Source organism: Caretta caretta, chromosome 2 (assembly GCF_965140235.1).
Source record: "Caretta caretta isolate rCarCar2 chromosome 2, rCarCar1.hap1, whole genome shotgun sequence".
NCBI lineage: Eukaryota > Metazoa > Chordata > Testudines > Cheloniidae > Caretta > Caretta caretta.
The window spans coordinates 105,469,600-105,495,975 of record NC_134207.1 but is presented as its reverse complement, the minus strand read 5'-3'; the positions used below and the strand labels follow the sequence as shown (position 1 = coordinate 105,495,975).

Genomic DNA, 26,376 nt, shown 5'->3' with positions numbered 1-26,376 from the left:
CAAAAAATAATCCTCATGAAAAAGGGGAGTCAACATTGAATTGGCCCAAATAGAAGGATCTTAGAAGAATGTTGTACTGGTGGATGTACTCAGGGAAAAAGAGTTCATATGTCCCAAGCACGGAACGTTAGAACACAGTGCAGACACAACCCAACCAATCTCCTTGTAGTGGAACCTTGCTGATTCGCACTAGCAAGCAGGAGACCCCTTGTGAATTACTGAATTATGTGAACAAATAAAACATCACAAACTCTGCTGTAGGAAAAAACCTGTAGATGAAGAAAATTTATATATCTAGATCCTATACTTGAGATGGGGAAGGGAAACAACAGAAGTTAACAGGCTCTGCAGATAAACCTAGCCGGGTATCAAGTTACTCGATGAGGAAAAATTAGACTTCTAAATGTAATGGCCAGATAACAGCAAATACGTCAGCCTTTGTGCCTATGTAAGGAAGGTTTGTTCAGATTGGCTTCCCTTTGAGGTGCAAAAAGAAGTGGAGAGGGAGAAGGAGACATTTGTGAAACCATCAGAAAGACTACACCATTTTGGTCATCATGAGGCTAGAAGTAGTGAATAAGCCTTATTTACACTCATCTAGTCTTTAACTCTACCTGCTAACTCATATGAAAACTACAAACTACTGTGCCTTCACTAGGATTTTATCTTGAGTTAGCTAACTCAAGTTAATAACACACCTTTTTTCTTCTAGGAAAGAGATGCCTCAACTGTCATTCAAGTTACATGCTCAGAGAATTTTTAATGTTTTGGAGAGGAGTTAGAGATACAGACCATATTAAATACCCTACCTTTTTTCCTACTGTAATGTGTTGACTACCATGTGTTTAATATCCAAGAGGAGACAAGGCAGGTTGTAGTTTTAACGTGTTAGATGGTTAAGGTCATTCCTGGGGAAGCCTAGGGTTTACCTTCACCAGCTAATACTATAGCTAAGGGCTTGTCTACACTTACAGTGCTGCAGCTGTAGCCCTTAGTGAAGATACTATGGTGATGGGAGACCTTCTCCTTTGGTGTAAGCACTCCACCTCCCCGAGAAGCAGTAGGTGCGTTGATGGGAGATGCCCACCCTTCAACATATGCTGTCTATACTGTGAGTTAGGTTGGTATAACTGTGTCACTGAGGGGTGTGGATTTTCCACACCCCTGAGTAATTTAATTATATGACATAAGTTTGTAATGTAGATCAGGGCTAGTACACTGTCAAAACACACCCTTTTTCTTAGTGAAAACAAGGCCCCAAGGGGAAGGAGCATTACAAGAAAAACTGATGGTTAGCTGAAGGTTTGGATATCAGTTGCTTTCTAAAATTCTGCAAATTGTGAGCTGTTTAATGTCCATCCCTGCTCAAAGTTAGAAACAGGAAACGTGTATATTTTAAATAAATGAAGAATGAAATAAGTACATAGGCCATGACCACTCATTCTACTCCCAGCAAAAAAGGTCTCTCTTGAAGCCTGAATCTTGCCTGACTGTACGGAAGTCATAATGGTAATTTGTCTATTTTAGTAGTTTTATATGTAATACTTCAATACTTATACATGGTTTGTAAAACTAAGCCTTAGTAATATGAGATCACAGCACAAAGCATGCTATTAAATCTTTGAGAAGTAGGGAAAGCACATTTTTGTGCATATACAAAGTTTGCAGGTTACTGAAATGTAGTTTAGCATGTTTCTACTGTAATATAATCAAGTTCTTTGAAATATTTTCATCTTTGACAGTTCCTTGCACTTTTATCAAGGCAAAGGAAATGAAGTTTTTGGGTGGTTCATAACGTATTTACAAGAAGTTTCATCTCAGTATAAAGCTGATAAGGGTATTTTACTTTTGACAACCATAATATTTCCAATACCTTGATTATTTGTGACTTCAGAAGGGCTCACCTTCTCACATTTATTATAAGCAGGATTTTAAAAGTTATTTTCCCAAGAAACCTTGTACTATTTGATTAATTTCCACATATTTTGGAGAAGATGGAAAGGAGGTGGTGAATAAGCAGCACAGGAGTTGTAATTCAGTGGTTACTCCAGTACAATTCTTTACCAACAGGTTTTTGTTCTGTTTTTTTAAAAAGGCTTTTTAATTTCAAGTAAGTTTTGTAGTAGATTGATTTCTGTCATCATCTACCTTTAGTTCATCTACCACTTCCTGTACTTCATACTCCAGTTCACTATCTTGAGAAGGTGCAATGTCACCATCCAAAGAATCTTCACTATATTTGTCCAGTAAATATTTCTGTGGTGTGATATCATTCTCAAAGGGATCCCTTATTTTCTTCTTTTTCATTTGCTTTTGCTTTTGTATCGCAGCCAGCTGCACCTGCTGCTGTTCTGCCCACCCAATGCCTTCTGTGTCCTTCACCTTTTTCATTTTTTTGTACTCCATTATTTGCTTATTGAGCACTTCATGATCAATCCCAAAAAGATTAGCTGGGATGGACGAAGCTGCCATGTCAGAAGATGATGCAGAAGACTCTGATTCACTGCGAAAAGAAAAGGATTTTCTTAAGAGGCACATGGTAAACTGTACTATGAAACTTTAAAGGTACAATGACCTTTACTAAGCTTCTTTATCAAGAGATCTTCATGTGAAATCAGAGGGAAACAGAGAAAACTTTTTAGACTCTCTGATTCTAAGGCCAGAAGGGACCATTGTGATTATCTAGTCCAGCAGTTCTCAAAAGTCATTACACCACGATCCCCTTCTGACAACAAAAATTACTACACTACCCCAGGAGGTGGTCCAAAGTCTGAGCCCACCCAAGCCCTGCCGCACCGGGCAGGGGGGCCAAAGCCCAAAGACTCCAGCCCTGGGTGGGGGGCCTGTAACCTGAGCCCCGCTGCCCAGGGCTCAAGCCCTCTGGCTTTAGCTTCAGCCCCAGGCAGTTGGGCTCAGGCTTTGGCTTCAGCCCCGGGTCCCAGCAAGACTAACACCAGTCTTGGCAACCACATTAAAAGGGGGTCGCAACCCACTTTGGGGTCCCGACCCATAGTTTGAAAACTCTGATCTAGTCTGACCTGTATAACATAGGCCACAGGACTTCCCCAAAATAATTCCTAGAGCAGATCTTTTAGAAAAACATCCAAACTTGATCTGAAAATTGTCAGTTATAAATAGGGCCCTACCAAATTCATGGCCATGAAAAATGCATCATGGACTGTGAAAACTGGTCTTTTGTGTGCTTTTAGATTTCACAGGGGAGACCAGCATTTCTCAAATTGGGGGTCCTGACCCAAAAAGGAATTGCAGGAAGGTTACAAGGTTATTGGGGGGGGTCACAGTATTGTCACCCTTATTTCTGTGGTGACTTCAGAGTTGGGTGGCCAGAGAGTGGCAGCTGTTGGCTGGGCACCAGCTCAGAAGGCAACACCCCGCCAGCAGCAGCACAGAAGTAAGGGCGGCAGTACCATACCTAGGCCATCCTTACTTCTGCGCTGCTCCTGCTGGCGGCGGCTCTGCCTTCAGAGCTGGGCTCCCGGCCAGCAACCACCGCTCTCCAGCTGCCAGCTCTGAAGGCAGCCGCCACTGCCAGCAGCAGCGCAGAAGTAAGGGTAGCAGTACTGCAATCCTCCCTACAATAACCTTGTGACCCCCCCACAACCCCATTTTGGGTCAGGACCCCTACAATTACAACACCATGAAATTTCAGATTTAAATAGCTGAAATCATGAAATTTACGATTTTTAAAATCCTATGACCGTGAAATTGACCAAAATGGACCGTGAATTTGATAAGGCCCTAGTATAGAGAATCCACCATGACTCTTGATTAATTGTTCAATGGTTAATTGCTCTCACCATTAAAAATTTACACCTTATTTCCGGTCTGAAAATAAGGTTCCGATAGCACTCAGCCTGGTATCACCATCATTCTAAATAGTTTGTTCAGCTAAGTTCCACAAGGGATTAGAATTTTTTTTTTTCTTTAAACCATCTTCAGAGGAAAATTCAAGACTCAGGGCTTGTCTACATGGGGAAATATACTGGTATAACTACACTGCTTATTCCAGAGTAAGACTGTCCACAGGGGCAGTTATATTGGTATAACTAGAGCAATATAATTATACCAGTAAATTACACCAGTAAACTTGGTAGATGAGCCCTCTGACTTAGCATTACCGCTATAAAAACAAAACCTACTGTGAAGGGGAAAGAGTGATGCAGATATCACTTACTTTAGAACTTTTTAGGGCTTCAGGTATTATGGAAATTAGCATGTTATAAATAGTTAGAATATTGGGCTCTAAAGTGACATGCCCTTCAATATACTGTAAAATTTAGTACAGAAGTCTCCCTAGCCTAAGACACAGGTCATGAGCCAATGGGCCAACAACACTGCACTTCTATAGAACCTACCATCTAGAAAACTGGAAGCCTACAGCCTGTAAATTACTGAAACAAAAACATCTTTCTCTGCCATGAGGCAAAGGCATTTGACTTATGGTTCCTGACTTACTGCACATAGATCTTGCCTTCAGAAGCACCATGCTCTGCAGAAGATCATACTGTAGATTGGGATTACAGAAAATGCTGAGACCATCAACTGAGCAGAAAGTTGCTGGTTTTTAAATCTGTGCAGTTAACCCAAAAATAGTGAGCTGCATGTTGCTCTTCATGGGACTCTGTCCCAAACACTACTCCAATCATTTCCCACTGCCACCCTAAGGTCCATACAGCTAAATTAAATACATTTTCCCTTGCAGCACTTGTGACCTGTGCACTGGAGCACCGTGCTAGTGCACAAGAACCAGAAGGCAAAACAGACTATGAAATAGATGTCCAGATGGAGTGAAATGCACAAGGAATCCAAAGCACAAAGAGCAAGATGTAAATTTAGGTTTTTTAATTGTTTTCAACATTAATAAAGTAAGGGGTAAGAGAGGTAAGGATGGCTCTTAGCAAAATACCACAGATATTCTGTAGTCACATGGTGGCTCTAATCACTAGGTGGGGCTCATTGTGCTAGACACTGTGAATATAAAGTAAAACACTGTCCCCCTACATTTTATTTTTGTTATGGGTGGGTTTTTGTTATGACTGACTACTCAATGTCCCTTTACATTTATATAGCGTAGTCAGTCACTCTTTTGAAAGGCAAGATGTCTATATAAGGATTTCTTTAAACTACGCTAACTCTATCCTGTGTCTTTTTTCATAACGCCATTATACTAAATTCTTAAGATGCTAACAATTAGATATCACAATAGCGGCTATCTATAAATACAAAATAAACACACAGCATAATTATTTTCTGTATTTTTAAATAAATATTCTTTCCATTTTTAATCGAATATCCATAAATGAAAATACTTGTTGCAAACTTTCAATAAACAAACAAACAAAAAACCCACCTAAAGTCATTTTCAGCCAAAGTGTCTTTTTCTTCCTGAGGTCCAAAGTCAGCAATTGCCAATAACCTATCAATCTGTAAACAATTGAAAAAATAGAAAACAAATATCCACTATTAAATCTATTCTGTTTACATTCATAAAGGAAACAAGCCAGCATGAGACACAGTAAACAGATCTGTCTCTTTTACATATGAATATCATAGTTGCCTCCTTCTGGGTTTCTGGAAAATATGCATTTCAAAATGGTCTGTATTTTCAATAAAAGTCATCCACTTAATTTACAAGGCCTCTCAATAAATACTATGAAATGTACTGTAGGGAATAATCTTGCTCTAGACTTGGGATGGAGTGGATGCTCTAACAGAGACCTAACTTATCAGTCTATGGAATTGCCAGGAAGTACATACCTTACTAGGATCTTTACACCAAATGGAATAATTAATTCATGGACTACTGTGACTTTCAAGGGTTTGGCATATATTTGATGTGGATAGGAGAGATAATTTAATTAAGAATTCCTCATTTTAGGTTAGATTTCACTTTATTCTTTTAAGTTCTTCCCTTTACCAGTGTACATATACTTCAAATTTTCTGTCACTCTCTTCCCCCTTTTGAAAATTGTCTGGCCCAATCTGGTATGTAAGAGAATAAGTAGTTGTGGTTTTTTGAAGAGATCAGTCTGTCCAGGACCGTAAATCTCTAGTGCATTATAGGTTACCTTTAGTTGTGAAGGTTTTACCAAATTTTAGGTTTTGTAATCATCTTTTTCTGTTAATATTTTTCCTCGTCAGCTTTTTTATTCCTTTCGTGTTTTCTTTTTATTAGAAGGTGAATAATAGTCTTTCTATTAATAATAGTCTAGTCTTTCTGAAGGTAATAGTCTTTCTCCCCTCTTATAAGATGTAAAGTTTCCTCTACTGGGGGTTGGTGTCTGGTTTTTAGTTTATTTGAAGTACAGATTGCATATAAAAATGGACTTGAAGGTTGGGTCCTGTAGTAGAGACTTAAAGCTCCTTCTGGATGTTCTGATAATCACTGTTAGGTTGTTGATAAATCCTTGTGTTACTTCTGGAAAGATGAAGGAATTATATCTGCAAGCTGAGACAGAGGACTAAACAACCCAAAACCGAGCATTAATATGCCTAAACTTTGCCCTATTACGACACCTGTTGTTGGTGGGGTAGAAAAGCACTCTCACTGAGGTGGTGGCGTATGCTAACAAAAAACGTTTTCTGGATTTATCACTACCTTTGGGTATGTCTGCACTGCAGCTGGCTTTGTCCTTCCAGCCCAGGTAGACAGACTCAAGTGAGAATTCTAAAAAGAGCAGTGTGGAAGTTGTGCCATGGGTGATGGGTCAGGCTAGCCACCCGAGTCCACCAAGCCCACCCGGCCCATTGGGTCCGAGCTCAGGTGGCTAGTCCGAGCTATGTTCACGCTTATTTTTAGCATGCTAGCTCAAGTTAAGCTAGTGCAAGTCTGTCTACCTGGGCTGGGAGGCACAACTGCAGTTGCAGTGTAGACACCCTCACTGATCAGAGGAAATTCAGCTGTTCACTTCGTATTCCTAGTGCATTGGTGAGAAATGAAACACTCTCTCTCTGCCTCTTCCAAGGTTGCTAGTTGTGCAATGGATGCTCTTGTGACTCTGAGACTCGGTTTTTAACCTGATAGTAAGAGTAAGGTAGTAAGATAGTAAGAGTCCAACAGTCTGCTAATTTGAGTCACAGGACCCCATGAATTAGCTCAATTTTTAATGTTGTTATCCTCTAGTTCAATTCATTCTTCGAAAGACTCCCAAGTATCACTGTGCTCTCTACCTCATGGGAATCTCACAATCCTAATATTACCTCCTCTCATGCTCAATAATAATGAATTCCTAGAAGACATTACTATTCTCAAAGTACTTCCACTAGTCTGCAAGCTTGCTACCTTTAGCTAGATATTATCCTCAATATACAATATCCCTGTTTCTCTCCATTAGATTCCAGCGCCTTTTAAAACAAAGTAACAGTTGAACCAGCTGCAATGCAGTTAGCCAGCTGGTCACCATCATCACTGCTCTGCTTCCTTTTTGGCATAAGGTTATAAAGACAGTAGTTTCCTGTCTTTCATTTGAGGTTATTTGATGCGTCTCTCTCCTGGATTAACCAGTCTATCTTCCGGAAACATCTTTAGACAGTGTTCTTCTCTTCAAAAGTTTTTATAGATAAAGTCAACAAAACTAATGAAAAAGATAGCTCTACTTTCCACTATCCACAAAGTATCAAAATAATTGGAGACCCTTATCAAAACATTAAAAAGCTTGTTGTCAGAGACGGGGAATTGGGTTTCAATTTAAATTGTTTTCCAAGTCTAGTGAGCAACTACATGTCTATTTAAACATTACACCTATTAAGCCTTCCGCGTTCTTACATATCTGTTCCGAAACACACTGCAACATGTGATATTTACACACTGAGTCAGCGATTGTATCTTACCTCTTTTATAGCTGCAGCTTCTTTGTCTTTAACAAACACTATTGGAGGAACAGTTCTCAGGACCTGATGGGTAATCAAAAGATGTCTGAAAAAAATAAAATGCCCCCAGATATGAGCAATCTTACATCTTTAAGACAGATGCAATATTTACATTGTGAAGCATGGGTACTGTTTGCAAAGTTTATAGGGTATCAGTTCAGATGATAAATTCTAGTATTTCAAAGGACTATACTATAGATTAATGGTCTAGCACATTCGGCTACTAGAAAAATAGAATTTCTCAAGTCAAAGTCCAAGTTAGATCTAGTTTGTTGGATAAGGATGTAGACTATAGGACATTTACTGAAGCAAAGACTACAGTGATGTTACTGAAGAACACAGTGAAGTGTGTTTATGTGTACATACACGAAGAAGTGACATAGTAGGGCGGCTGGAGTATTTTCTAGGGCTCCCATGTACACAGGATTTTCTGTATATGCAAAAAAGTTACACAGTCTAAATTACTTTTTTTGAACTTGAGAAAATTAATCCCTTTCTTTACAGCTAAAAGGTTTACAGGAATATATAGAAATAATACACTGATTTACAGTAAAAACTCAGTGAAGGAGAAAAAGACAGGCAGGCAGTTGCAGCTCTCTGATTTTCTGCCTTGTACAGTTCCAGCCCTGGCCGCACTGTAGTTTATAGCAGCCCCAAGCGACTACCTTTTACAAGCTAACAATTAGCAAAGTGAAGTGGCATTCCAGCCACATCCTACTCAGCAGAGCTGGGTATGCTAGCTATACATGGATTGAAAGCACCCCATGAGTGGAATTTTCAGGTGGCCAGTTATGGCCAGTACGCAGCCCATATGTGTAGCTCATCAAGGGAGATAATCTGGCTCAAAATATCTAGAAGTGCAGATGTCCAACATCCTGATCCAAAGTATTCTAATGAGAGTCACATTCATGATTTGTAAAAATACCTTAGAAATTTCCCTTCAGAAATTCTTAATAGACGAAGGCACTTTATAGACTAACAGACCTATTGGAGCATAAGCTTTCGAGGGTGAATACCAACTTCGTTGGATGCGTGTAGTGGAAATTTCCAGAGGCAGGTATAAATATGCAAGCAAGAATCAGGCTAGGGATAACGAGGTTAGTTCAATCAGGGAGGATGAGGCCCTCTTCTAGCAGTTGAGGTATGAAGACCAAGGGAGGAGAAACTGCTTTTGTAGTCTGTCAGTCTATACGGTGCCACAGGAGTCTTTGCCACTTTTACAGATCCAGACTAACACGGTTACCCTTCTGATCCTTAATAGACAAAGTGAATATTTATGAAGCAGAGTAATTGTTTACAAAACTTTACAGCACACAATAGTACCTTATACGTGGGGCACTTTTCTGTAAAATACTTTCAATACGATCATCCTCCTCTGCACTTTCAGCAGGGTTCCAGTACACACGACATGCTGAAAAGTCTGGTGACAGGGATACCTGTAAAATGCAAAGATTTCTATTAGGGCTGTCGATTAACTGCAGTTAACTCATGCGATTAACTCAAAAAAAAAAATTAATCGCAGGTTTAATCTCACTGTTAAACAATAGAATACCAATTGAAATTTACAATATATTTTGAAAATGTAGAAAAACATCCAAAATATTTAATAGTCTGTGTTGTAATTGAAATCAAAGTGTATATTATTTTTATTACAATTATTTGCACTGTAAAAATTATAATAGTATTTTTCAATTGACCTCATGCAAATACTGTAGTGCAATCTTTATCATGAAAGTGCAACTTACAGATGTAGATTTTTTGTTGTTGTTGTATAACTGCCCTCAAACACAAAACAATGTAAAACTTTAGAGCCTACAAGTCCACTCAGTCCTACTTCTTGTTCAGCCAATCAGTCAGACAAACAAATGTTTACATGTACAGGAGATAATGCTGCCCACTTCTTATTTACGTTACCAGAAAGTGAGAACAGACATTTGCATGACACTTTTGTAGCCGGCATTGCAAGGTATTTACATCCCAGATATGCTAAACATTCTTATGCCCCTTCATGCTTTGGCCACCACTCCAGAGGATATGCTTTCATGCTGATGACGCTCATTAAAAAAATAATGCATTAATTAAATTAATTAATTAAATTTGTGACTGAACTCCTTGGAGGAGAATTGTATGTCCCCTGCTCTGTTTTACCCGCATTCTGCCATATATTTCATGTTATAGCAGTCTCAGATGATGACCCAGCACATGTTGTTCATTTTAAGAACACTTTCATTGCAGATTGGTACCTGCTTTGCATTTTGTCCAATGTGAGATTTCTAAAGATAGCTACAGCATTCGACCCAAGGTTTAAGAATCTGAAGTGTTTTCCAAAATCTGAGAGGGATGAGGTGTGGAGCATGTTTTCAGAAATCTTAAAAGAGCAACACTCCCATGCGGAAACTATAGAACCCGAACCACCAAAAAAGAAAATCAACCTTCTGCTAGTGGCACCTGACTCATAATGAAAATGAACATGGGTCAGTCCGCACTGCTTTGGATTGTTATAGAGCCGAACCCGTCATCAGCATGGACGCATGTCCCCTGGAATGGTGGTTGAAGCACTAAGAGACATATGAATCTTTAACACATCTGGCATGTAAATATCTTGCGACGCCAGCTATACCAGTGTCATGAGAATGCCTGTTCTCACTTTCAGGTGACATGGTAAACAAGAAGTGGGCAGCATTATCTCCTGCAAATACAAACAAGTTTGTTTACCTGAGTAACTGGCTGAACAAGAAGTAGGACTGAGTGGACTTGCAGGCTCTAAAATTTTACATTGTTTTATTTTTGAGAGCAGTTTTTTGTACATAATTCTACATTTGCAAGGCACTGTACTTTGTATTCTGTGTTGTAATTTAAATCAATATTTGAAAATATGAAAAACATCCAACATTTTTAAAAGGAATTCTGTTATTGTTTAACAGGGATTAATCGCTTAATTGTGACTAATTTTTTTAATCGCTTGACAGCTCTAATTGTTGTATTTTCAAGCATCCTGACTACAACTCACTTATAGCTATATCTTAATATTCAATAACACAAGTTCGTAATGGCCTAATAAAATAAACGTGCAAAATAAAATTATATCAATATTGAAGTCTTTTCCCTTCAGTTCTTATCTGTGTGACAGCTCAGTCTGCAATAAGAGCACCGTGGTCTCTTCCTTCATTACATAACAGCATAGGGAGCATCTTCCAGGAAAGGGAAGGCCCATCCAAACTGGCCAGAAGGAACAATAATACATTTCTTCAAGCCCACAGCGGACAGTATCTCTTCAATGTGCACACATTTTCAGCTGACTCAGGGAACAAAAAATGAGTTCAAAATTCAAACTCCAATTCTTCATCTGGCACTAGGAAGCATTATCGCAGCCAACTTAATTGTAGTTCTCTCTCTCTCTCTTTTTTTTTTTTTTAAAGACTACACACAAACCTTAAGCTTCTAGAATATTATGACATTTTACTGGTCAAGCAATATAAAGAATATATTTGTAGGCTGAGGGTGCGTGGTTTTGGTCTCTGCATAAATCTCTTAAGAAAAGGGAGAGTGTGATGGGTTCCCCCCTCGGGTGCCACCTGGAACTTGGGTACCACTGAGCTCTCTGACCCACCAGCCTGGGCTCCCTGTCTCACTGTATTGCTGTGACAAGCTGCAAAGCCCTCCAGCCTGTACTTTCACCAGCCTTCATACAGATAGGGCCACACTCAGCTGTAGTTACGTGCAGGCTCTCTGTCCAGCCCCTGCAATGAACCAACAATGGAAAGGCTACAGCTAAGGAAACTCCCAACTCCCCACGCACACGCCCCTCTCTGGAGTATAAATCCAAAGTTATACCGACTTGTGCTGCACAGCGAACTGTACAGCGTAAACTCAAAGTTCACCCCCTCCCTCAATATGGAGAGGAATATGCAACAGCCTTTGCCCCTTGAGCTAAGATTCCCATACACTTACCCCAACTCACTGGTTTAGATAAAGCAAAATCAAGTTTATTAACTACAAAAGATAGATTTTATGTGATTTATAAGGGATGGCAAACAGATCAATGCAGATTACTTAGCAAATAAACAAAAAACACAAACTAAACCTAATATGCTAGAGTAGATTGGATATGAATTAGCTGATTCTCACCCTAAGAGATGATATAAGCAGGCTACAGATTCTTAAGGGGCAAGCTGCACTGGCTTACAGCTTGGAAACCCCAGGTATTTCATTCACAGGCTGGAAATCCCTTTAGCCTGGGTCCAGTACTTCCCCAAGTTCAGTCCTTGTTCCTCAGGTGTTTCCAGGAGCCTTCTTGTGTGGGGAGTGAAGAACACCAGATGATGTCTCTCCCTGCCTTGTATAGTTTTTGCATAGGCTGGGAACCCTTTGTTTCAAAGCTTGGTTCCCAGACCAGTCTGTGAAAAAACATTGACATTCCAAGACGGAGTCCAGCATCATGTGGTCTGATCACATGTCCTTGTAGAGTCATAGCAGCCATTACTCACAGGCCTTTGGAGTGTTCTCAGGAAGGCTCATCACCAGGTGGGAGATAAGCTTCTCCAAAGGTCTATAGTTTTTCCCTAATGGCTCACTGCCCTGAATAGGCCCTTCCCCACCCAGTATCTAGACTGAAAGCATCTTGTTCAGTGGGTGTTACCCAGGTGTAACTACATTTGAAATAGTTACATAGTGAATATTCATAACTTGAGATACAAAAATGATATACGTATACAAATAGGATAATCATATTCAGAAAATCATAACTTTTCCAATGACACCTCACATGACTTATCTTGCATAAAATACATCATAATTATGTCAATCACATCATAATACTATCACGATGAAGACTATGGGACGCAGTGTCACAGAGAGATCAACCCCCTACAGTGAATTATGGAATAGTATTGATGGGATCCATCCTGTTTTCCTAACTGGAAATCTGATGGCAAACAGTACAGGACCATGAGAGCTGAAATGAAGAGTGGTGATAAACAGAGAATCCTCAAATATGAATCCAGAGCAAATGTTAAGATTTTTCAGAGATCACTCCTATACCCACACACACCGCTCCAACCCTGAGGAAGACAGAATCAGCACGAGACTTGGTGTAATGTGCTAATATCAGTAATTCCTTACATAGTTATATCAGGAGAAAAAGTAGGTTATGAGAGCCTCTCTCTCAAATTTTGTATTGTGTTAAAGACTAACTGCATGAACCCCCCAGAGGTTCAGAAAACCACTTAGAAACACAGAAATTCCCACACTAGAGCAGACCTAAGGCCCATCTAGTCTAGTATCTTGTCTCCGACACATGCCAGTATGAGATGCTTCACAGTAAGGTGTAAAAATAAATAAATCGCACAATACACAGATGTGGGATAGTCCCACTAGATCTCATCCTGATCTCTAATAGTTAGAGGTTGGTTTAAGCCATGAAACATGAAATTTAATCCCCTTCCAAATTAGTTTTAATCATTAATTATGAGAACTTTGTATATTGTTGTTCTCCATCTCTACTATGAAACTGATCTCAGAACTGTACTCATGTCCATATGTATACTGATCTTTTAACCAATTCTCTTTTTTTAAGAATAAATTTTAGTTAAGAATTAGTTGTAAGCATGTATTCGGGTAAGATCTGAAATATTCATTAACTTGAGAAGTAATATGTCTGATCCTTTGCGATTGGTAGAACTTTCTTATATGATAAATAAGATTTAAAGTAATCCTCATCGTATTTGACTGGGTGTCTGGGGTTGCTATAAGGGAACTGTGTTTTGGCTTCTGTACAACCAGTAAGGTATTGTAGAAGCTGTTTTGTTGTGGCTTGATAAATCTAAGAACTGGAATATCCACCAGCTTTTGGGATTGTCTGCCCCATTCTTTGCAGTTTGCCCTAATTGAGTAACCTCAGTGTGGCCCCCGCTGGAACCCCAGTCACAGCCGGTATAAACTGCGTCCCACTGGGAGCCCTTTGCAAGTATCATATATGGGCATAGCTACACTGGCAAGTATTCATAATGTAGACATGGCCTAAAGCCCGGATCGTGCATTGTGATCCTTGCAGGCAAACTGCTGTGCCCCCACTGAGCCCCACGGAAGACAGTGAGGCTCTGCATGGTGCAGCAGTCCACCTGCATAGATCAGAATACAGCACTAGGGCCTAAAAGCTGTTTTTGAATATCGCGTTATCTTGTTCCACAACTTAGTCAAAGTGACTTCACTTGAACTACAGCTTTTGTACTTGCCTTGGTGAGTTCCAGCTTGAGGTCACAAACCTCTTGACTGACTTCACAAGTGCTCATCAAGTCTGTCACAGCTTTATACAAGAGGACGTTTAGGACCTTTTTGCGTATGCTGTCTTCTTTCCTAGTTTTCTGCTGAGTAGCCTTTAGTATAGTGGCCAACTTGGATGGCTTGTACACCTTTTAAAAACAAAAACATTAACTAAGAAATAGTCTAGACAAATGTACAACAGTTTTTGTAATTCTGCTACTTTTCAATTTTATCAGCAAAGAAATGTGATCTTAAAGTATTATATTCAAGATTTATTTTCTCATTTATTTTGTAGCTTCTTTAATTTAGCTATCTATAAAGCTCAGTAAATCTGTGTTCTAAACTGGAGTTAATATAATCAGGAAAATTATTTTTTTTGTTACTTTGCTTTTCAAATTGCACTTTGGATAAAACCTAAAGGGTCAGATTTTGCAATATGGCGTGCCTTAGGACAACTTTAAAACTGGAACATGCTCTTTATGCACTTTAAATGTAAACAGAGCTAGATCATGAAAAATCAAAAGTAGAATATCCTGAATGGGGGGGGACAAAGACACCTGATAACTGGAAAGCTTGTTAATATGATACTAAAACTATCATCTACAGGCCACTGATTTGCATTTGGCTCCTATCAATAGGAACTTAAACTAATTACAATCTGAAGGTTGCTGCAGGGTTTCACAGTTCACTTTCTTGTGGATAGGTATCCACAGCCCAAGAGCCCAGATGGCAAACTCACCCTTGTTTGTAAGGAAGACAGAGTAGGTGTTGTAATATCTTTTATTGGACCAACTTCTGTTGGTGGAAGCTTTTGAGCTATGTTTATAAGCCTATGTGCTGAAGACCAGGGCGACGGATCCAGCAAACTCTTCACATGCTTAACTTTATGCAATTTGAAAAGTCCCTACTGATTTAAATAAGACTACTCATACATTTGCAAGATTGCTGCCTGGGACTGAATATGTATGGAGATCAGGCAGGGAACTTCCACCTTACAAGTAGAACAGGAGGTTACATACAGCAAAACTTTTAGTGACTGCCAGGCTAAAAAGTGAGATTTTTCAGTGAGCCTCAGGCAAGAAAATCCAAGGCACTTGGTGAAAATGCTTGCAGATACTGTGTCTAGCCTTATAAAAAACAAAACAAACAGGAGGATAAACACCAAAAGCTTGAAACTAACAAAATATGTGCTAAATTTAAACCAAACCAACTTTTTCGGCAGCATCCTTTCCTCTACTCTCTTATATTATGCCTAATTTAAATCCCAGTTTCTGCTGACAGAGCTACATTCAATGGCATTATTCGTATGTGTAAAATTACTCATGTGCGTAAGTGTTTGCAGGATCAGAACCTAAGACTAAACTCCTCAGGACAGAAATTTGTCTTCCTAGGTCCGTAGAGGATCAGGCACATTTATGGTGTTATTACAGAACAATACTGCTCCATGTATTCTGTCAATAACTAGATTACTAGTTTTAGAGTAGCAGCTGTGTTAATCTGTATTCGCAAAAAGAAAAGGAGTACTTGTCGCACCTTAGAGACTAACCAATTTATTTGAGCATAAGCTTTCGTGAGCTACAGCTCACTTCATAAGATGCATAAAGTGGAAAATGCAGTGAGGATGTTTTATCCACACAGACCATAAAAAATGGGTGTTTTATCACTTCAAAAGGTTTTCTCTCCCCCCACCCCACTCTATTACCAGCAGGAGAGTGGGGTGGGGGGGGAGAAAACCTTTTGAAGTGATAAAACACCCATTTTTTCATGATCTGTGTGTATAAAACATCCTCACTGCATTTTCCACTTTACGCATCCGATGAAGTGAGCTGTAGCTCACAAAAGCTTATGCTCAAATAAATTGGTTAGCCTCTAAGGTGCCACAAGTACTCCTTTTCTAGATTGCTAGTCTTCATTTCTAAAATTCTGATGTTTCGTGGTAGTAAATAAATGCATTTCAAAAGTTACATATGCTGGTAAAAGCATACATTTGCCCCACTTGACACAAAGATGACACTTCAAATTCTGAAAATTTGCACTTACCAGATGAGACCCCAATGTAGGACTGTCATACCAAAACTTCTTTCTTTAAAAAGAGAAAAGAAAAATTTTTACTTTTTAAAAACTGTAAAGAAATATTAGGCATACGTGTGTATGAAAGTGCCATTCTACTGTGAAAAAACACCTTCATACATAAAATGGCATTAAAGGAATCTGTTAGTTTCTCAATGAGGTTGCATCAAGTGTGCTCAGTGTACAAACTGTTTTACTTTAGTTAGTGAGGCAAGCAAGCAAACAAACAACAAGACTATGTAGAGACCCCACGAAGAAGAGGGGGAATGAAAGGAACCTAACATGTCTTTACAAATAAATTTAATCTGGGACCACAACTATTAAAATGTCTTATTACAGTTACTGCAGGATCATTAGATTTAGGGTGGTTTGACTCACCTCCATGTGCATTTCCATGCACTTGGTTTGCGGATAATTACAAAACATCCCTATAATGTATTTTGCCCTAAATTATCAATCCCCTCAATCTTTACTCCACTTTAGTATCGTTTTTGTCCGAGAATACTTATAGTTTGGGAGTTTAGCAGTATGCATACTGTAGATTAAGTCGCTTTTACTGCAAATACCTAGGGCTAGCAGGTACTCAACACTTCATTCTCCACTGAATACGGGAACAGCCAGCCACCTGGGGTGGTGTGCTCAAGCCAGGACAATCTGCACGAGGAAGATTTTCTTTTAAGTCTCATCGCAAAACGGCTCAAGTGTAAACAACATAAAGCAGGATCTTCCGCAGCAGAGGGGAGAGAATTCATAGCACGGCTTCGTATTAACCAAGAAGCGTCCCTGCACACAGCTGGAAGGGGGCGCCGGTGTAGACACGAGCGCTCAGCCATAGGATCGGAGGCTGCCGGCGCTGCAAGGCAGGCGCGGGGAGGTCGCTGCCCGGGGAGGCCCGTGCTCCGCGGCGCTGGGGGAAGGGAGCGCCCCGGAGAGGGGTGGCCAGCCCGGGCCGGGCACTTACTTGGTTTTCGAGGCGAATTTCTTCAGCAGGTTCTTGGAGCCGCCGAGGGCGCCGGACCCGTGCAGGGCCCGGCCCCGGGGGCCGCCCGGCAGCAGAGCACCCGCGCCGGCCTCCGCCCCGCCGCCGCCACTCGCCGCGCTCCGCCGCTCGGCCCCGCCGGGTGCGATCGCTCGGAGCTGGGGCCACCGGGGCCCCCGGCCGGCCCGCGAGCCCCACATGCCGCAGCGAGCCGCGCTCCGGGCCTGGGGCAGGGAGCAGCAGGCGGGCCTCCCTGCGCCGCGCCGCGCCCCTAGCGGGCAGGGGCGGCACCGCACCGAGCCGCCGCGGAGCTGCGCGCTGCCCCGCCTTAACCGCTGTGGGAAAGGCGCCGGGGGGAGGCGCTTACCGCTTAGGCCACCTTCTGCCGCTGCTGGAGACTCAGCTGCGCTCGCCCAGGAGGGGAGCCGCCGCCGCCGCCCTAAAAACAGGGCCCTCGCAGGAGCCGTCAGCCCCAGGCGGGGCCTGGCTTTCCCCAGCGGGCCTGGCCCCAGCCTCTGCTACCTCCCACCCCTCAGAATGGGGCCCCGGGACTGGCGGGCTCAGCCCATGCTCCACTTTGGCCCAGTCAGTAGAGTTCAAAAGAAAAGGCGAGCCTGGAGAGAGCTGGACTGCTGAGCAGTCTGTTCACTGATCACACTGCGCCGAATTCCACCCCAGAGCTGGCTGCATTTCTGTGGGCGCTGGGGGGATCATCATTATTTCATTGTATCTAAATAGATTTATAAAGTGCACCTATCCATCAGTTCCTTTCCCTACACACACACATGCATGGGAATAAAGGGGGACAAGGGCATCAGGTGCCCCCTTATTCCCCTGTGCACTGGCACTGAAGGTCTGCTACTGCTTGACTGCTGTGCTGATGATGGACAGGGAGGCATGTGAAATAGTAAAGCCTTTCCTGTTCTTCCCTCAATGCATCAAGCAGTGGAGCTCAGCCAATGCAGAGAGGAAACAATGTTAAGGTAGCAAGGGAGAAACTGGCTGGGAAGAAGCCCTGCCTCTGTCATAACTCCTGTGCACTGCTCCTGGGGTGGCACATCACAAGTACGGTCCCTTATTATGACCTACAGGCAACATTCAGTCTGGCCCTTTATTAAGAATATATTGTCTACATTTTGCTTTGGAGTGTAGTTTGGCTTGTAAAAGGCACTAGAATATGGTGTCACTTTATTGAAGTTTTCATTTCTCTGATGGAGCACAGGGCTGTAGAACAACTTTAAGGACACATTCAAAATAAAGTACACGCAAAGCTAGACTCAGCCTGTGCCTACTTCTGAATTAATCATTTTTGCTTTAGGGCTCAGGATGAAATACTCCATAATTTTTCAGGCAGAATTTCTGTTGTGATTAAGTCAAAATAAATGTAAACCAAACATGTTACTTCTACATCGTGTCTATCTGACAGATTTGAAATAATTACATAGAGTAAATAGGTGTCAAATTACAGTTTATTCTTCTTATCATAGACCTTAAAGTTTTGCCAAATGCACGGCACTTCAGGGAATCACTTCATTAGGGATAGGGAGACCATTAAGAGCAGCCAATATGCTTTCAATCATATTCTGCATCATGAGCCGACGAACACTTGTAGTAGCACTTCCAATGTGAGGAGTTATAATAATGTTTAATTTTAACAAAGGATGGTGCCTGGAGGAGGGGCAGAAAAAACAATAGAAAAAGTAGAGATGAGGTTCAGAGCTATTTTATTTATTCTTTTTATTATAAAGATCTGAGGGGAAACAAGAGTGTTAATATGGATTTGAAATAATTGCTTGAGTCAAGCATATACAGAGTGGAATTCAAGCTACTGCATGCAGTTTTTATGCAGCAAAACGCGCAAAGAAGTCAGTTTGAGTTTTGTTTGTCTAAGGACTACATGATTGGGCTCCAAGGCCTCTGTTCTGTTTAATATTTACATACCTGAGTAGTCCCATTGATTTCAATGGGAATGTATATACATAAAACATAATGCAACTATTCTCATTCATATATTCACATACACACACTTAGTTTAAACTATATATGCCCATGCACACACACACACACACACACACACACACACTCTTTTATATTTAACTTTTAACCATTTTTTACCTTGGTGGAGGTTCAGAGTGTGTCACATCCAAAGCAGCAGCCTTAATAACCCCATTTTGAAGTGCTTCCACCAATGCATCTTGATCAACCATGAGACCTGGGTTAGAACAACAATATTCTTATTGCCATCCCCACTAAATCAAGAAAAACATGCCTCTGTGCTACATTTTTAAAATGAAAATGGATTTCCAACTCTTTAAACATGAGTGCTGATTCTGATGTTTAACAAGCAAGAGTTTTATTAAGAAACATTTTTTATAATCTAGATTTAGATTTTTAAATCTGATCTAGATTTTTAAAATGTGCATTGTATTGATGCTAAATTCAAAGTTTTGCCTGTTTGATGAATTTGGTGCCAGAATGATAGGCAATCTACATGGGCTATAAGCAATTTTTGTATTAAACTTCCTGCCCTTAGAAGAGTAGGTTGTGAGGGATCAACTTTTTTATGTTTGTGCAAAGGCAACAGGAGAATTTAATCTCTCTTTAATCCTAAATTCACAGGAGACAATCTCCTGCTGTTGTCCCTGATTCAACAGAGTACTTGAGTACCTGCAGAACTTTAGACACTCGAGTTAATCCCATACCTATTCAGCAAAGCGTTTACACATGTACTTAATTTTAAGCATGTGAATGTCCATTGACGTTTAATAGGACTACTCACATTTTTAAAGTTATGCACTTTAAAATGTGCTTACGTGTTTTGCTGAATCAGGTCCATAGACATTTAGAATCTTGACAACCCTTCTATCACAGTTCCCACAGAAAATTTCAGTGTAGACACTAGTATCAGGAGTTGATTTTTTTTCCCAGAGACTCTTCCATTGAAGGTAAACTGCATTGTGGTTGGTAAGCAGTCATTCTGTACCTTACCTCTGCTGATGTTAATGAGAGTGGCAGTGGGTTTCATCAGTTCTAACTCCTTCTTCCCAAACAGTTTTTCTGTCTGAGGTGTCAGGTTCACAACCAGCATCATAAAATCTGACTGCTGGAGCAAGTCTTCTACCTTTTAACACTAAATGGCTCCAACTGCCTGTTCCTCTTCCTCTTTTCTGAAGGAAAACAAAGTTGAACTGCACTTGTAAGTAGAAAATATTGGAGGTTCAAATCTCTATTACAGAAATGGATTTCACCTTCTCACTCCCCTGCTGCCCCATCCGTGAGATTCAGTTGGCTAGTTACTTGTTTGCAGCTCAGTGCATGACCATGCAGATGAGACCCCAATGTAGGATTGCCATACCAAAACTTCTTTCTTTTCAAAAGAGAAAAGAAAAATTTTTACTTTTTAAAAACTGTAAAGAAATATTAGGCATACATGTGTATGAAAGTGCCATTCTACTGTGAAAAAACACCTTCATACATAAAATGGCATTAAAGGAATCTGTTAGTTTCTCAATGACATTGCATCAAGTGTGCTCAGTGTACAAACTATTTTACTTTAGTTAGGGTATCTGCTTTTACAAGGGTATTTACAAGGGTATCTGCTTCCCAGGAGGAAGCATCAGGTACACCATGCAGAGATTATTAGTATGACATCTGCTGCAAGAGTCTTACTGCTAGTCGATTTAGGGAATAGCATTTCTGCCTGTTTTGGAGGACACTGCTTACTTTCCTTCTTACATCAAAGTTGGAAATAGGGACAGCTGCCATTTAAATAAAAAAGGGTTCAGACATATAACACAGGAAACAGTGGCTCAGAAAGAAGAACTGAGGGAAACCTATTGGAGGGCACCTTAATGAGAAAGCTGGTGTCATGAAGCAGAACAATGCAGGCTCAAGTGTCAAAGGAGTCAGGAGCAAGAGCAGAGAGAATGAGTATAAATGAGAACAAATATTAAATACATTTATTGGACTGTTTTTCCTCCTATTGGGATGCTCTGTAACTAAACTTAGTTACAAATATCTTTTAAGGCTCCTTCTGCATTTGTCAATCAGTGGAATTTGTGCTTGATCCAGAGCATCAGTAGTTGGTCTGTCTGAGGTCCTATGGTCCAATCTTCTTGGTAAAGTTTCTCAGTTAGGATAAATGTACTATATGTTTGTATAGGGCCTAGCACAATGGGGCCCCAATGCCACAATATTAAAGTGTAAAAATAATGATGTTGATCATGCTTTCTGGTCCTAACATGGATTCCCTCCCAACCCAAATTATTTTCACTTGCTTTCTGTGTCTGCAACATGGCAGCAGACATGATGCAAGGAGAGAAATGATTCTGTGGTCTGTGGACTAGTGTTGGTCCACAGAGAGCTGGCAATTCACATGGTGCAACTCTCCTTCTGCTCAGCTGCTTCTAAGAAGAGGTGAAGGAGCCAGACTAGCTACTTCTGTTTGGGGCCACTGCTACATAATTGCTACAGGAATATTGTTTGATTGAACTATCTTTTATTTCCACAATCTATTAAGATGTGGCCATACCATCAAAAGGTTTGAGGACGACTACTGATGTATAAGACCACCAGCGTGGCAGGCAAATTTCTAATCCTTCCTGCACATTTTTAAACAAACCTCAGAACAGTTCTATGTATTTCATCATTTAAAAATAGAATAGCAATAATAAAAAGGCACTTAACAAGAATTCTGCAGGTATCACAGCATTATGTCCCTATGCCTCATCCTGAAATTGAGACAAGCTGAATAAACTAATATGACACTTTTGAGACAATGACAGCTACAAGTAATCTTTACAAGCAGTTACAAAATTGATTTTCTAACTGGGTTCAGACATACTTTTACCTCTGGTTCCTGTCGTGATAAAGAATTTTCATTTCAAAAGCTTTGACCCCCTTGGCCACCATATACCCAATTCTGCCCATTCCAATGTTACCAAGAGTAGCCCCGGTGACTTCATCTCCCAGCTAGTCAGTAGCAAAATGCTCAGTGTTTGGGGAAACTGCAATCTGACAACCTAAAAAAGAAAAATAGCACATGAGGAATGGAATGATGCCAGGCATTCAGATACCCATTTCTTTCCTTTGGCTCACAAGTCAACGTGGCAATGGAGCACCAATATTTACATTTACCTTTTAATAAAACACATGATGGGTAATGTTGACACTGGCAGCCAGAGCTCTTGATTTCTTGCTCATAGCAGTAAATGTCTCCTTTTACCCTCCCCTGCAACTCCCTTTGGGGGAGAGTGGGGAATGGGACAAGACTCTTAACCTCAGTTTTAATTCCATCACAAACCTGATCTTGTCTTCTTTGGCTCTGGAAGCAAGAGAAATTGTCAGCCCTTCATCTATCTTGGGGTGGCTAGTCATTAGGGGCTAATGGAGCTAAGCCCCACCACCAATGCCATAGCTGTGTCAGCTACACTGTAGACTCTGGATAATGTAGCTGGTGCGCTACAGGTTGCAGTATCATCACCAGGCGGCTTTCGGTGGGGCCAGATCTACTCCAGCCCCAGGAGGCTGCAGGACACCTGGCTGCCATTGTGTCTCCTGCATATATGTTGCAGGCAGAGAGAGGAGGCACAGAAGTGGGAATAAAGGTTTCTATGGAGCTAATTCACATCAGCCTCAAAAAGGCAGAGCACAGTGCTCCCTCTTGTTGGGCCTGGAAAAGCAGGAGCAGAGGGAACAAGCAGTCTGGGGTGGTGGTTATGAGCTGGGGTAAGGGAGGGAAGCTCTAAAACTAGAGGTATCTGGAGAGGCATATCTATTTTCCTGAAATTTTTGTTTGGAAATCATATGTGCCCTGTGGGCAAGCTAACGTTACCATGAGACATTTATTGTCACTTTCTCCCATTCCTTGATTTTGTGTATTTATATTTTTAACTATGCATCAACATACATTTTATCATAGCATATTTTGAAATGCTGATCTTTATTGAAAAAAATTAAATGGTTACCTTCCACTAGTCTCCTGGCAGATGCCAACACTAAAGCCATCCCCAGATCTGCAGTGGCATTGGAAACAGCAAAGGGAGTGTTGGCGACTTTCACTCCAAAGCTGGAGATCAATTTCAAGTCCAAATGATCCACTCCTGCCCCAGAGGTTGCAATCACCTTTAAATTAGGCAGACTATGGAGAAGCTCCTGGTTAGCAGCTGGTTTGTACCACCACATATAAATAGCTTTGATCTTTTCACTAAGATGGTTTTTGTTTTCAAGAAATTCCTTCATGGTGGTAAGGTTAAAATTTTTCTTCAGAAACTCGACATAGTCCTCATAGACTCCGTATGTCCCTCCTATAGTGTTTATCAACACATAAGGAGCTCTTGCTCTTCCATGCCCTACAAAAGGAAACAAACCCAAAGTGTTTCCCTGCGTAACGTTTCCCCCTCCCGCCATGTTTTAAACAACAGTTCAGCAGGGCTTTACTTCACTTGCCCTGTTACGGCAGAAAAGAAAAAGACAGTAAACTTATGTCCAAAGTCTCCCGGTCTTATTATTTTGAAAAACTGCTGCTGCACTATTCAGAGGGATAGTCTAGTTTGGAAGCAATTATTACTTTAGCAAGAATGCATTGCTGTTATAGCATAGCATAGCTGTCCTAACAAACACTTTTATGTGAAAAGATACAAGATAAAATTTAACAGAAATAATTAAGTAAAACAATATCAATTCAAGGGTCAAAGTCTATACAGTTCAAAGCTTTGTGGGCCAAAGGACATCTCTGTGCTCACAGGCCCAAATTCTGCATTCACTTCCACTTACACAACCCTACTGAAGTCAGTGAATTTTCATGAGAGTATTTGAGGACATGATTTCATCTAACCTAATGAGAGTGTTATTTATTGACTAGGTGCACTGCAGTCTCTAATTTACTTTGTGCCTTAGGTCACTAACTTTGTTTGCTTAATGGGAAAAACATTGCAAGCTTTTGATGTGCATGGACTCTGCTGACTTTGGAAAAATCAGATCCATCATTTAAAATTCAAACCCAATTGCTATCTTATTAAAGAAAGAGAGAACAGAATTTAACCCCCGTTTATGTAGGGAGTAAAAAAGGACTATGTTCCGGGCAAAAAAACACACCCCCCCCACCATATTCACTTAACATTTTGTAGACTTCATATATATTTACTGAGATTAGTTTAAAAATTTTTCCAGGTTGGTTAAACACATAAATAAGAAGCCTTTCAAAACAAAAGTATGTTGCATTTATAACTGCTGCAAAAAACTAAAAATGAAACAAACAAAAATGCCAAAAACCCAACAATCTCCACCCAAACCCCATAGTTTCCTGAAAAGTATACTTCAAGCTTTAATTACTAGCTTTCTGTCATGGGTAGTTTTAGCACTTTGGAAAATGAGTTTTAAAAGCACTTGAATTTTCCCAACCAGCCAGCCGGTAGGGCTGGAGAGATTAAAACACACAAAGTATAGAACTTTCCTTCGTTAGCACTTTTTATTCCTTTGGGGGTTGGGATTAAATACCAACAAATTCCCTTCCTTTTATTTTATTTTATTTTATTTCAACAGGAGCGTGTAGGTGTGCACTATTTGCGGGAGGAAGGAATGTTGACTGACTTGCCCCACAGAGAACAGAAACTTGCATCCCCCAAATTCCACAGATCTTCTGAACCTGAAGGTCGGTCCCAAAAATCCTGCCTTACTCTGCCCCACTCTTCCTGCAATGCCCCAGTCAAATGCCCCAGTCACTTGCCTGCATGAGCAGATTCCCTCAGGCCTCTCTGATTCATGCTAGTTCCTTAATTGACTCCTCACCTCCTGCCAACCACCAGGCTCCTGAAGTGACCCACCCAACTACCCTTACCAGTCCCAGGTTTAAGGTTCAGATTGTGACCCAACAGCGGTGGCACGTTATGTCTAGACACAGTCTGGGGTTTGGGAATGGTTTCCAGCAGTTGGAAAATGGGAGCTGAGTCTCACTCCTAGCAGAAGTCCTAAGCCACCCTCTTCTTCACTCCAGAACTACTAGTAAACAGCCACTTCCCAGGTTTTAGCCAGTTGGAAAATGGCCTTTCTACAGGGGCCTGATCCAAAGGCCATTGAAATCAGTGGGAAAACTCCCATTGATGTCACTGAGTTTGGATCAGGCCCCAGGAGTTGTTTATCCGTTTCTTGTACAGTTACCTCCACAAGTGCTTCTATTACTATAATTGCCCAAGTCTTTTTGACTTAATGAATTAATTTAATAACTTCTAGCCAAAGACCGCCCTCTCCTGGGACCCCCACCCCTAACCGTCCCCCCCAGGACCCCACCCCCATCCAACCCCCCCTGCTCCCTGTGCCCTGACTGCTCCAACCCCTATCCATACCCTCGCCCCCTGACAGGCCCTCCGGGACTCCCACACCTATGCAACCCCCTCCTGTTCCCCATCCCCTGACCGCCCCCCACCAGAACCTCTGCCCCATTCAACTGCCCCCTGGGACCTCCTGCCCCTTATCCAACCCCCCTTCTCCCGGCCCCCTTACCATGCCACTCAGAACACCAGGACTGGCAGCCGCTCTGCCCGGCCGGAGCCAGCCACGCCACCGCACAGTCTAGAGCACCGGGGCAGGCCGGTGGCTCTCGCAGCCGCGCTGCCCGGCAGGAGCTTGCAGCCCCGCCGCCCAGAGCGCTGGTGGCACAGTGAGCTGAGGCTGCAGGGGAGAGGGGACAGCAGGGGAGGGGCCAGGGGCTAACCTCCCCGGCCGGGAGCTCAAGGCCGGATGTGGCCCGCTGCGGGCATAGTTTGCCCACCTCTGGCTTACTAGGTGGGTGGAGGAATTGATTTTTTTCTCTTTAAAATGGAATGGGATTGTGACATTCAAGACAAGTCACTGCTCTCTAAATATATTTGTATACTGCACAAAGCGTACCTCTGGTGACAATTCTACGTCTCAACAATAAGTTGTTCACCATAGGACAGCAACAGCAGGCCGGCAGTGAAAGACAGGAGTGCACACCCATCATGCCCTATCAGCCACTGAGCTGACAGTGTTTAGGTTGCTGGGCTGCAGAATGATTTATCACTTTTTCAAACAAAAGAAAAGTACCTTCTTGAAGCTGCCTGCTGCAGGTATTTCAGAGAGCTGCCGGGAAGAGCTTGCCTTTACTAATTTTGTAGTTGATCCACTTCAGAGCTGAGAATTAGGAAGTTAGAATGAAA

General features: G+C 41.4%; 1 protein-coding gene and 1 pseudogene across 1 annotated transcript; both read right to left on the bottom strand.

The window, feature by feature from the left end:
* Nucleotides 1-734: 734 nt before the first annotated feature.
* RBFA (ribosome binding factor A) lies at nucleotides 735-17,415 on the bottom strand. The gene is made up of 7 exons (XM_048840051.2): nucleotides 17,183-17,415; nucleotides 16,192-16,234; nucleotides 14,124-14,300; nucleotides 9,214-9,326; nucleotides 7,852-7,936; nucleotides 5,372-5,445; nucleotides 735-2,503 (listed from the first exon to the last, which is right to left on the bottom strand). Exons 1-7 carry the CDS (start codon nucleotides 17,398-17,400, stop codon nucleotides 2,107-2,109), a joined length of 1,107 nt encoding a protein of 368 aa, XP_048696008.2. The 5' UTR covers nucleotides 17,401-17,415; the 3' UTR covers nucleotides 735-2,106.
* A 1,217-nt stretch (nucleotides 17,416-18,632) lies between these two features.
* LOC125632224 (putative 2-ketogluconate reductase) lies at nucleotides 18,633-26,162 on the bottom strand (annotated as a pseudogene).
* Between the last annotated feature and the right edge of the window lie 214 nt (nucleotides 26,163-26,376).

Excerpts from the sequence above, each read along its gene's own strand:
- RBFA (XM_048840051.2), bottom strand. The coding sequence starts at position 17,400 with ATGTGGGGCTCGCGGGCCGGCCGGGGGCCCCGGTGGCCCCAGCTCCGA. Across the intron at positions 14,301-16,191 it reads CTACATTGGGGTCTCATCTG|GTGTACAAGCCATCCAAGTT; the intron begins GTAAGTGCAAAT and ends TGTTTTTAAAAG. Across the intron at positions 5,446-7,851 it reads AAGCTGCAGCTATAAAAGAG|ATTGATAGGTTATTGGCAAT; the intron begins GTAAGATACAAT and ends AATTGTTTACAG.